This window comes from Pituophis catenifer, unplaced genomic scaffold (genome assembly GCF_029215685.1).
Source record: "Pituophis catenifer annectens isolate HBS135680 unplaced genomic scaffold, rPitCat1.0.hap2 SCAF_8, whole genome shotgun sequence".
Taxonomy (NCBI): Eukaryota; Metazoa; Chordata; class Lepidosauria; order Squamata; family Colubridae; genus Pituophis; species Pituophis catenifer.
In genome coordinates this window covers 77544008-77556838 of record NW_027256888.1, presented here as the reverse complement: position 1 = coordinate 77556838, position 12831 = coordinate 77544008, and the positions used below count along the sequence as shown (strand labels likewise).

Here is a 12831-nt window from a genome sequence, read left to right as displayed (position 1 = left end):
GGAGCTGGCAGAGAGAGAGAGAGAGAGAGAGAGAGAGAGAGAGAGAGAGAGAGAGAGAGAGAGAGGCGGAGCCTGAGCCATCCGTCAGCCCTCAGATAGAGAGGCAACAGCCCCCAGGTCTGGAGGCGACTGATGAGGAAGAGGAGGAACAGCTGGGTCCTGTGCCTGACGTGCAGATGTGCATAAGGCAGAGGAGAGGAGAGCAGTGGAAATCTATGGGGCGGTCCTTGGGATGGAAGAGCCACCGCTGCTCTTGAGTTCACGTCAGAGGGCTTGCTGTGTTTGGAGAGCTGGGTCAGGACAAAACCCATCTCGGTTCAGGGAGAATTTCCCATTTTTGCTTTCTTGGGTTTGCTATATAGGAAGTCCTCAACTGACAGCTATAATGGGGCCTGGCCATTAGGGTAGTTAAATGAATCCTCACACGACTGACCCGATTTTTACAAAATGTTTGCGGTGTGTCATTAAGTGAAACCCCACTGTTCATTATTGCCCCCCCCAAAAAAACAGAAGCAGAAGCTGGTTTTGCAGGAGAAGTGTTGTAAATCATGGTGATTTTACTACAGGGTATTGCAAATGGCCATAAATGCAGGCTGATTGCTAAGCACCCAAAATTGGTCAAATGGTCACAGAAGAGCTGGTGCAGTGGTGAAATCTAAAATTTGTTACTACCAGTTCTGTGGGCGTGGCTTGGTGGTGGTGGGGGTAATGTGACTGGGTGGGCGTGGCCAATTTTTTTTTTTTACTTTTAAAACCATTTTTTCTACAACCTCTTTGGGGAAGAGGTTGTAAAAAATGCTTTCAAAAGGCTCTGATGATCCCAGCTGAGTTGCCTGATCGGCAGAGGCTTTTTTTTTCTTTTAAATGCCTCTGACGATCAGGCAACTCAGCTTGGATCGTCAGAGGCTTTTAAAAGAAAAAAACCCTCTGCCGATCAGGCAACTCAGCTTGGATCGTCAGAGGCTGCCAATCAGGCAACTCAGCTTGGATCGTCAGAGGCTTTTAAAAGAAAAAAACCCTCTGCCGATCAGGCAACTCAGCTTGGATCGTCAGAGGCTTTTAAAAGAAAAAAACCCTCTGCCGATCAGGCAACTCAGCTTGGATCGTCAGAGGCTTTTAAAAGAAAAAAACCCTCTGCCGATCAGGCAACTCAGCTTGGATCGTCAGAGGCTTTTAAAAGAAAAAAACCCTCTGCCGATCAGGCAACTCAGCTTGGATCCTCAGAGGCTTTTAAAAGAAAAAAAGCCTCTGCTGATCAGGCAACTCAGCTGGGATGGTCCCAGGCTTTTAAAACCATTTTTTCTACAACCTCTGAAGAGGTTGTAGAAAAAATGCTTTTAAAAGCCTGGGACCATCCCAGCTGAGTCGCGCGATCATCAGAGGCTTTTTTTTTAACTTTTAAAAGCATTTTTCCAGCCGAAGAGGTTGTAGAAAAAATGCTTTTAAATTTTTTTTAAAAAGCCTCTGATGATTGTGCAGTTCAACTGGGCATGGGGAGCGGGGGGGGGGGCAGGGACTTTTGCTACCTGTTCTCCGAACCACCCGTCTCCATCGCTACCGGATCAGGCGATCTGGTCTGAACCGGGAGCATTTCGCCCCTGGGCTGGTGGCTGTCAGATCTTTGGAACTAAGTTGTAAATACCTTTTGAAGAGGTCCATCCATCACAACTTTGAACGATCAACAAGCAACCTGTTGTAAATCAAGGATTACCTGCATACTCTATCTCACCTAAGCATCTAAAGATATTTATGGTATCTCCCTTGTTTCAGTTTCGAACGTTCGATCCGTGTAAACAGTTGTGGTGCAGTCATCCGGACAACCCTTATTTCTGCAAGACTAAGAAGGGCCCTCCGCTTGACGGGACAGAATGTGCCTCTAGTAAAGTAAGTGGAGATGTGTTGTCCGGTTGAAAAAAATGGATGTATTTCAAGGGAAACAGGGAGACAGTGAATTCTAGTCCTGCCTTAGGCATGAAAGTCAGCTGGGTAACTCTGGGCCAATCACCAGGGGACGGTGAGTTCTAATCCAGCCTTAGGCATGAAAGTCAGCTGGGTAACTCTGGGCCAATCACCAGGGGACGGTGAGTTCTAGTCCAGCCTTAGGCATGAAAGTCAGCTGGGTAACTCTGGGCCAATCACCAGGGGATGGTGAGTTCTAGTCCTGCCTTAGGCATGAAAGTCAGCTGGGTAACTCTGGGCCAATCACCAGGGGACGGTGAGTTCTAGTCCTGCCTTAGGCATGAAAGTCAGCTGGGTAACTTTGGGCCAATCACCAGGGGACGGTGAGTTCTAGTCCAGCCTTAGGCATGAAAGTCAGCTGAGTAACTCTGGGCCAATCACCAGGGGACGGTGAGTTCTAGTTCTATTTTAGGCATGAAAATCAGCTGGGTAACTCTGGGCCAATCACCAGGGGATGGTGAGTTCTAGCCTTAGTCATGAAAGTCAGCTGGGTGACTCTGAGCCAATCACTAGGAGACGGTGAATTCTAGTCCTGCCTTAGGCATGAAAGTTGACTGAGTGACTTTGAACCAATCTCTCTATCTTAGCCCAACTTGTCTCACAGGGTTGTTGTTGTAGAGAAGTAGGAGGACATGTTTTGAGCTGTCCATATAAAAAAAAGGCAGAATATAAGATAAATAAATAATGAGTCATGGGCTTCAATTATAATGATAGATAAAACCAAAACAATATAGATTGTTGCTCTTTGGTGCCTTCTTTTATCAATGAATGTCCTATTTCAAGTTCTCCCGTCCTCCAAATTTCTATCTCTCTTTTGCAACAATAGGACAATATTTTACCACCAAGCACAAATGGTCCTGAGTGGTTTGGTTAAAGTCCCTTGAAAGCTTCCCCCTTGCCCAATATTATGACATCACATTAAGTGATGAAACTTTAAGAACCATTTATATAGAGAGCAGATTATGGCCCAACTTCTCCATCTCACTTAAAAATCCATCCAGTTCTTGGATTGTTTTTCCAAAAGCCTCCTCTTATGGAAGATGGTTCCGCCATTGGCACATTGAATCTGCCTCATAATTACCCACTGGACTTCGAATTGGTCATTAAGTGAGTGGTCATAAGTCGAGGACTAACTTCTACTAAATTTTCCATGGAGATCCCTTGCCATATGTCCCAGGAATAGAAAAAAAACCAAATCTCAATTTTTCCAAGGTGAAAACGAAGAGAATGATTTTCTCTGCAGTTCGACTCCCAGGGAAGATGCAATTATGAAGCAAGACCTCCTAATATAATATAATATAATATAATATAATATAATATAATATAATATAATATAATATAATATAATATAATATAATATAATAACAGAGTTGGAAGGGACCTTGGAGGTCTTCCAGTCCAACCCCCTGCTTAGGCAAGAAACCCTACACCACTTCAGACAAATGGTTATCCAACATCTTATTAAAAACTTCCAGTGTTGGAGGATTCACAACTTCTGGAGGCAAGTTGTTCCACTGATTAATTGTTCTAACTGTCAGGAAATTTCTCCTTAGTTCTAGGTTGCTTCTCTCCTTCATTAGTTTCCACCCATTGCTTCTTGTCCTGCCCTCATGTGCTTTGGAGAATAGCTTGACTCCCTCTTTTTTGTGGCAACCCTGAGATATTGGAAGACTGCTATCATGTCTCCCCTAGTCCTTCTTTTCGTAAAACTAGACATACCCAGTTCCTGCAACCGTTCTTCATATGTTTTAGCCTCCAGTCCCCTAATCATCTTTGTTGCTCTTCTCTGCACTCTTTCTAGAGTCTCCACATCCTTTTTTACATCGTGGCGACCAAAACTGGATGCAATATTCCAAGTGTGGCCTTACCAAGGCATTATAAAGTGGTATTAACACTTCACATGATCTTGATTCTATCCCTCTGTTTATGCAGCCTAGAACTGTGTTGGCTTTTTTGGCAGCTGCTGCACACGGCTGGCTCATATTTAAATGGTTGTCCACTAGGACTCCAAGAATGGTTTTATTTCTCTTTTTAATGGAATGACTGTTCTGCTTTTTCCTTTCAGTGGTGCTATAAAGGTCACTGCATGTGGAAGAATACAAACCAGTTGAAACAAGATGGCGGCTGGGGCGCTTGGACAAAATTTGGCTCTTGCTCCAGGACCTGCGGAACTGGCGTTCGCTTCAGAACACGACAATGCAACAATCCCATGTAAACCGGTGCAGCGTTTTCTGCCATTTTTGCAGTTACATATTTTTTTAAAAAATTTCATATAGACTGCCATTTGATTCATATATGTAAAAGTATATATATTGTGTCCAATGCTATGGGGTGGTAGCATTTTTTAGCCGAGGGAGCCAGCAATCTCCAAAGATGGGATATCAACAAATAAATATAAATAACTAAATTGAAAGAAGTTAGTACCGTGTTTTCCTGAAAATAAGACCCTGTCTTATATATTTTTAATCCCGAAATAAGTGCTCGGCCTTATTTTTGAGGATATCTTATTATTTTGGGGCACGTGGACAAAGACGGGGCTCCTCTTGCCTTCTTACCTGATTTCCAGCTCTGTCTCCCTAACCCTAACCAGAGGAAATGGCGGGGACCAGCTGCGCATGTGTTTAAATATTTTCGGGAGGGAGCTTATTTTAGTTCATGCGCTCAAAAGCCTGATTGGGCTTATTATCAGGGGATGTCTTATTTTAGGGGAAACAGGGTATTGAAATACTGTGTTTCCCCGAAAATAAGACCCTGTCTTATATATATATATTTCTTAACCCCAAAATAAGTGCTTGGCCTTATTTTCAGGGAGGTCTTATTATTTTCGGGTGTGTGGAGGAAACTAGAGGAAATGGCGGGGACCAGCTGCGCATGTGTTTAAATATTTTCAGGGAGGGCTTATTTTCAGGGGGGTCTTATTTTAGTGCATGCGCTCAAAAGCCTGATTGGGCTTATTATCAGGGGATGTCTTATTTTAGGGGAAACAGGGTATTGAAATACTGTCTTTCCCCAAAAATAAGATCCTGTCTTATATTTTTTTTGTCACCAAAAAAGGGCACCAGGTCTTATATTCGAGGGGGATGCCATCCATTGACTTGCTTCACTTGTGTGTGTCACCCCCAGCCTCCTTTTTACTGTCAGAGGCCTTCAGAACTACTTCTGTGGTCAGCAAATTCGGCAAAGCTTTGGATCAATCCAGAACTCTGTTATCGGCTGCAGAGGCCTTCAGAAAAGCTTTGCTGGGCTTGATGGCTGCAGAAGAAATAGGCCAGCAATGCAGGTGGTGTTGGGGTGTGCAAGGGCTGGCTGCAACTGTCCGAAGCTAAGTTGTAGGGCAGCTCCACCACCCCTTCGTCCCCACCCTAGCTTAATTTTTACCCGTGCACCTTGGTGTGGGCCGGATCTTAATTAGGGCTTATTTTGGGGGTAGGGCTGATATTGGGCTCACATGTAAAAATCAAGGTAGGACTTACTTTCTGGGTACGTCATAGTTTCGTGGAAATACGGTACTATATTATTAAATTCTGAACTAATACCCTTGAAATGTTGTTGAGCTCCATTTGATTTCACCTGCTCAGATTGATAGGAATCCCATCCGCCACAAAAATAGCCTTGGTATTTTGATGTGGAAGAGTTGAGGAACTGCAGTTAAATCCCGATTAATTTTGATTTTGTTCCTCATTTTTTTCCCTCCCTCCCAGGCCTCTGAATGGGGGTCAAGATTGTGCCGGTATCAACTTTGAGTATCAGTTGTGTAACCTGGATGAATGTCCGAAGCTTTACGAAGATTTCCGAGCTCAGCAGTGTCAACAACGCAACTCCCATTTTGAATATCAAAACAGCAAACACCATTGGCTTCCGTACGAGCACCCAGATGGTAAGCAGTGATTTGACTCTGCTTCTGTTCTTCTCTGAGAAAATGGTTTAAATGTCACAAAGAAGGCAGGGAATGTAGTATACTCACTGACATATTATTGACTTCTTCCCAACAACTTGTCCTTTTCAAAAATATCAGAAAACTCGTTCTAAAGTGAATTATTTAGTGAAGGGCAGGGGTGAAATGCTATTGGTTCGCTCCAGTTCAGGCGAACTGGTACTGATAAAAACCGGTAAAAAAAAAAAAAGTTACTGGTTCAGTCAAACTGGTAGTTAAAAAGCTACCGGTTCAAGCGAACCGGTAGTTAAAAAAAGCTACCGGTTTGTCTGAACTGATATTTCTGACGATCAGCTGTGCCGCACAGTTTCCTGCTTTCTAGCGAAGCTAAATCATGCAGCACAGCTGTCCCACTCACCCACACACACTGTTCTACTTACCTAGTGAAGTCTTCTTTTTCCACGCAAAGTGGGAGTTTGGTGCGCAGTGTGCATGCAGCATGTTTTGGTGCATGCTGTGCATGCGGGCATGCAGCGTGCTTTCGGCATGCACTGCGCATGCGCGCATGTAGCATGCGTTTGGCACACACCATGCATGCATGGGCAGCGAATTGGTTGCGATCCGTGGAGGATTTCACCACTGATGAAGGGTAACCATAACCAAAAGCTACCGGTTCGAACGAACCTGTAGTTAAAAAAAGCTACCGGTTTGTCTGAACCGATATTTCTGACAATCAGTTGTGCCGCACGGTTTATATTTGCTAGAAAGCAGGAAATCCTGCTTTCTAGCGAAGCTAAATCGTGCGGCACAGCTGTCCCGCCCACACACACACTGTTCTACTTACCTAGTGAAGTCTTCTTTTTCCACGCAAAGTGTGTGTTTGGTGCGCAGTGCGCCTGCACATGCAGCATGCGTTTGGCACACACCACGCATGCCCGGGCAGCGAATTGGTTGCGATCCGTGGAGGATTTCACCTCTGATGAAGGGTAACCATAACCAGATTTTGTGCAATAGCCAACCAAGAGCCTTGGTGGTGCAGCAGACTAAAGCACTGTTAAATAGCACCAGCTGCCTGCAATTACTGCAAGTTCAAATCTCACCAGGCTCAAGGTTGACTCAGCCTTCCATCCTTCCGAGGTAGGTAAAATGAGGACCCGGTTTGTGGGGGCAATTAAGCTGACTTTGTATAAAAAAAGAACACCGCTTTGGCCGGGGGGGGGGGGGCGAAAGCTCTACTAAGCAGGTATATACAAAAGTATGAAGGCTATTGCTTAATGCATTGTAAGCCGCCCTGAGTCTCCAGAGAAGGGTGGCATATAAATCGAACCAATAAATAAATAAATAAATAAACCAGGTAAATACCATTACAAAACAATCCTTAAACTTTGTAATAAAGACTAACTCAGCTGAGTTCAATATGTCTTTTATTCCACAGCAGTAGCTTTAGCAAATAAATGTTGTTGTTCATTGAAAAAAAAGACTCTGGCATTGTTGAGCCAAGAGAGAGAGAATAGAAAAGGAGTTAGAACTATAACGAGAAAGAACACCTAGAGGTGCAAGTAAAATGAAGTATAGAAAGAAACAAAAATGCTACAGAAAATGAATAAATTCTAATTTCTTTTAATACAGATATAAATAAAACTTCAGTTCAACTCTTGGTCTACAGTTACGATGTAGCCTCCATTTTTTTTAAATAATCTGTAAATACTACTAATACTCAGATCCACATGAGTTCTATTTTTTTGTGCCAAAAGTTCAAAATTCCTATTAAATGGAGCCAATTTTCTCTAATCAGAGTTTTGACATCCCAGCTGTCTCCATCAGTCTTATGCAGTGTTTTTTTTTTAGTAATTTTACAGGAGGGAAGGAAGGGAAAGGAAGGGAAGGGAGGGGAGGGGAGGGAAGAGGAGAGGAGAGGAAGGAAAGGGGGAAGGGGAGGGAGGGAGGGAGGGAAGGAGGGGAGAGGAAGGAAGGAAGGAGGGGCAAAGGAAGGAAGGAAAGAAAGAAAGAAGGAAGGAAGGAGGGAGGGAGCAGGGGAAGGAGGGAGGGGAGGAAGGGAGGGGAGGGGAGAGGAAGAGAGGGAGGAGGGGGGAAGGAGGGAGACAGGGAGAGAGGGAGGAAGGAGGGAGGGAAGGAAGGAAGGAAGGAAGGAAGGAAGGAAGAAGGAAGGAAGGAAGGAAGGAAGGAAGGAAGGAAGGAAGGAAGGAAGGAAGGAAGGAAGGAAGGAGGGAGGGAGCAGGGGAAGGAGGGAGGGGACAAAGGGAGGGGAGGGGAGAGGAAGAGAGGGAGGAGGGGGAAGGAGGGAGACAGGGAGGGAGGGAGGAAGAAGGGAAGGAGGGAGGGAGGGAAGGAAGAAAGGAAGGAAGAAAGAAAGAAAGAAAGAAAGAAAGAAAGAAAGAAAGAAAGAAAGAAAGAAAGAAAGAAAGAAAGAAAGGGAAAATTCTGGTATTGTTTCAGGGGAACCACATTTCACAAACCAGAACAACTTTTTTCGCAAAACGAAACGTTCAGTTTCAAAATCTCTTCCCATGAAAAGTTAGGACTATTCTAAAAATGGAGAAGTAGGGAATAGATAGCCAGATACGTGCTAGCTAGGTGCATTCGTTCAGTGTCCATTCCAAACCTATCACCAACACCACATCACGTAGTAAAATTGCAAATTGTTCCCAGCCTAAAAGTCACCAAAGCAATGCTATTTTTTCTGCTCTCTGTAGCCACCAAGAGATGTCAACTGTACTGCCAGTCCAAAGAGACCGGTGGCATTGCTTACATGAAACAACTGACCCACGACGGGACCCGCTGTTCATACAAAGACCCCTTCAGTATATGCGTCCGCGGAGAATGTGTGGTAAGCGATCGTCATTCTACAAACTTCGGTTGTTCCAGCTTGACCTTGGACACCTCACAAAAACTCTTAAGATGTACGTAGAAGATATTCACTTAACATGGACATTTTAGAAAAATAAGGGTAAAACGTTCCCTATCCAAAAGTTAAAATGGCCACGTCAAAAATAGAAACGAGGTACTGGTAGTCCTTGACTTACAACCATTCGTTGAGTGACCATTTGAAGTTGAAAACCCTACAGCCGTGATGGTGAACCTATGGCATGCGTGCCCAAAGTGACACGTGAAGCCATGCCGCCCAGTACCCGCGGCCTTGCCTGTTTGTCTTCCGGGTTTCTGGTGCGCATGCCGCATGATGATCAGCTGCCCTTCGTGCTCACAGCAGTGCCGAAAACCGGTGTGCGCATGGACGCCAACCAGCTGATTGTCGGGTGCAAATGTGCGCCAGAACCCGAAAGTTCAGCTTTTTCAGAGTGCGATCTCTTTGCACGCGGTAGTGCCAAAAATCGTTCCGTTCATGCGCACCAGCCAGGTGATTGTTGGGTGTGCATGCCTGCTAGAACCCAGAAGTTCGGCTTTTCTGGAGCACGACCCTGATGAGCGCGTGCGTGCAACATTTCCGCGCGACCTTTTTGGCACGCGGTGCTGAAAAGGTTCGCCATCACTGCCTTAAAGTATTGGAGCACCCCCAACTTCTAGAGGCCAACAGGAGTAAGATGAATCTGATCGCTATGCACCTTCTTGACTCAGAGTTTAGGCTAAGATCATGAATAGCTGTTCTGACCCAGCTCCCCAAACACAACAAACGCTCTGAAGTGAGCCTTGGTAGTATAGTGGTCTAAAGCACCTTGTTATTAAGACCAGCTGCCTGCAATTACTGCAGGTTCGAATCTTGCCAGGCTCAAGGTTGACTCAGCCTTCCATCCTTTCTAAGGTAGGTAAATTGAGGACCCAGTTGCGGGGGCAATAAGCTGACTTTGTATAAATATACAAAAGAATGAAGGCTATTGCTTAACGCATTGTAAGCCGCCCTGAGTCTCCGGAGAAGGGCGGCATATAAATCAAATTAAAAAAAAAAAGATTTCTTTATTAGGAGTGCTGGCAGCCCCGGTAAAAAAAGTTTCTCTCTCAGGCTAACATGTCTGTCCGGCAGGGGAGATGAATGGTTTTCTGACACATCTATTCATCTCCACCCACTGCCTTTTATCCCCAAAGCTAGGGTGGGATTTTGCTAGCAGCGGTGGCTCCCAAGGACTGGCCCATAGATTTCCATTGCTCTCCTCTCCTCTTGCCTTCTGCGCATCCACACGTCAGGCACTGGAACCAGCTGTTCCTCCTCTTCTTCATCAGCCACCTCCAGACCTGGGGGCTGTTGACTCTCCATCTGAGGGCTGACGGATGGCCCAGGCTCCCCCTCTGTCTCTCTCTCTGCCAGCTCCATTCCCTCTTCCTCCTCAGAGCTCTCAGGTTGCCTTGATGCTGACGCTGACTCCCACGCCTCCTCCTCCTCTGATTCAGCTGCTGGAGAGGCCGGCGGCTGATAGGCCACAACAATAGCATCAGGAACTGATACATTTCCATGTGGCGGTGCAATGGTTAGAATGTAGCATTGCAGGGCTAACTTTGCCAGGAGTTCGATCCTGACTGGCTTAAGGTTGACTCAGCCTTCCATCCTTCCGAGGTCCGTAAAATGAGGGTCCAGTTTGTTGAGGGCGATACGTTGACATTGTAAACCACTTAGGGCTGTAAATGATTATGAATCAGTAAGTCTGTCTAAGTGCTATTGCTATTGCTACATTTTCATCCACCTCTTCCTGCTTCTCTTCCTTCTGCTGATCTGCTTCTCTTGGCAGAAAGTTGGTTGCAACAAAGAGATTGGATCCAACAAAGCTGAAGACAAATGTGGAGTATGTGGAGGAGATAACTCACATTGCCGGACGGTGAAAGGGATCTTCACCAGAACCCCTAAAAAATCTGGTAAGGATAACCCATCTGCCTAACGGTGTTTATTAGTTTCTAAGTTGTATTTTGATGATTCAAAAGGGCGAAAACAAAAGTTAACAAGTTTGATCTAGGATGCTGTAGGACAGGGGTGTCAAACTCGATGTCAGCACTTCAAGCTGCATTTACTCTAGTGCTGACATAAGAAGGAGAAGCGGAGGCGTCTGGAAAGGGACGTTTGACTTTTCACCTACTTATTTTCCCTGGAGATAATATCCCCTAGGAGATGGGATGGGAGGGGGGAAATTCCTCTGAGCTGGAGCAGTAGATTAGGGGTAGAGTAACTTGGAAGATGGCCAATGAGTGCAGGGGAGTGGGGAACGGAAAGGGAGAGTTTGGGGTCTGGGTTTTGGGCTCCCGAGCTCCGTTTTCAACCGTGACAGCTTCCTGCCCCCCTCTGCCAGCGAAAACAGAGCTCCATTTCCACTGGCAGAGGCACCATGAGCCGGTCCTTTGCTTTTTCTAGACTGGCGCTGCAGGCCAGATCTAAGCACCGCATGGGCCTAATCTAGCCCCCGAGCCTTGAGTTTGACACCCCTGCTGTAGCAGAAGGAACAGAGGAAACTGGGGTTGGAGTTAAAAGAGGGATCAGCCTGGAATCTCTACGTAGTCACAAGCAAACTAAAATCCATCCTCCCTTAAATTCCATTCACCCTCTTACTATTAGTTGAAAAAAAAATCCTCTGTATTCATTTTTAGATAGGTAGGTAGGTAGATGATAGATAGATAGATAGATAGATAGATAGATAGATAGATAGATAGATAGATAGAATTGAATTCTTTATTGGCCAAGTGTGATTGGATACACAAGGAATTTGTCTTTGGTACATATGCTCTCAGTGTACATAAAAATACAAGATACATTCGTCAAGAATCATAAGGTACAACAATGATAGTCACAAGGTACAAATAAGCAATCAAATCATACTAGGAAACAATCAATATAAATCGTAAGGATACAAGCAACAAAGTTACAGCCATACAATCATAAGTGGGAGGAGATGGGTGATAGGAACGATGAGAAGATTAATAGTAATAGTAATGCAGACCTAGTGAATAGTTTGACAATGTTGAGGGAATTATTTGTTTAGCAGAGTGATGGCATTCGGGGAAAAAATCAATTAGCAATAAATCAGTTTAATTGGACCTTCATGTGTGGACCAGATCTTTCTTTCACACCTGACGGATACCATGGGTATACTGTCTAGAGCTGTGATGGCGAACCTGTGGCACACGTGCCACAGGTGGCAAATGGAGCCATCTCTGCGGGCACGTCAGCCGTTGCCCCAGGTCAGCTGCACCGTGCATGCGTGTGCGCTGGCCAGCTGATTTTCACCTGGCCCCGCCCACACCACCCATCCCCTCCCAGGAGTCTCCAAGTGACCCATTTTGGATGCCAGGTAAGTACAGGGCTTGCGCGGAGGCTCTGGGAGTGTGATAAACGGGCCTCCCGGAAGTCTGGAAATGGGCCGTTTCTGGCCTTCAGAGGGCCGGGGGAGGCCGTTTTCACACTCCTGGAGGCTCCAGGAAAGCCTCCGGAGCCTGGGGAGGGTGACAAATGGGCCTACCGGAAGTACCGGAAGTCTGGAAACTGGCCGTTTCCGGCCTCCAGAGGCTTTAGGGAGGCCTGCTAGGCCCAAAATGGGGTACAGCGGGATCATGTGTGCATGCGCAGGGGGGCAAAGCGGCACAGGGGGGTCCCATGCACGTGTGTGGGGGTCACACAGGGGGGTCATTGCATTATGGGTGTGGGCACGTGCGCGCGGGCTATCACATGCACGCACACACTTTCGGCACTTGAGGAAAAAAAGGTTAGTCATCACTGGTCTAGAGCTTTCTCCTCTATCAATCTGTGTTCTTTGCAAGGAATATAGACTAGGTTAGAGTTAAACCAGTAGGAAGCACTTAGATCTCCACATGGTTATTAGTGACTTACGAAATCTTAGACTATGACCACAGGTCTTAGAAATTTATGAAACTCTTCTGCTCTATCTAAAGAGAAGGAGGAGAGAACATCTATCTAGCCATCACGATAGGATTGGATTGGATAGGATTTCTGGATTGTGTCTACTGATTTTACAAGTTTATTTCCACAAAAGCAAGTTGAAGACATCAAAAGTTCAACTGAAGGTTGCATAACATAATAGTCTCAT

At 45.5% G+C, this 12831-nt stretch overlaps 1 protein-coding gene across 1 annotated transcript in view; it reads left to right on the top strand.

Moving 5' to 3' along the window:
* Positions 1-12831, top strand: part of ADAMTS3 (ADAM metallopeptidase with thrombospondin type 1 motif 3) — a 53196-nt gene that overhangs the window by 18835 nt on the left and 21530 nt on the right. The window contains exons 8-12 of the mRNA XM_070949174.1: positions 1771-1884; positions 4025-4170; positions 5661-5836; positions 8548-8681; positions 10531-10654. Coding sequence (XP_070805275.1) covers positions 1771-1884; positions 4025-4170; positions 5661-5836; positions 8548-8681; positions 10531-10654 — 694 coding nt within the window. The remainder of the gene's footprint in view (positions 1-1770; positions 1885-4024; positions 4171-5660; positions 5837-8547; positions 8682-10530; positions 10655-12831) is intronic.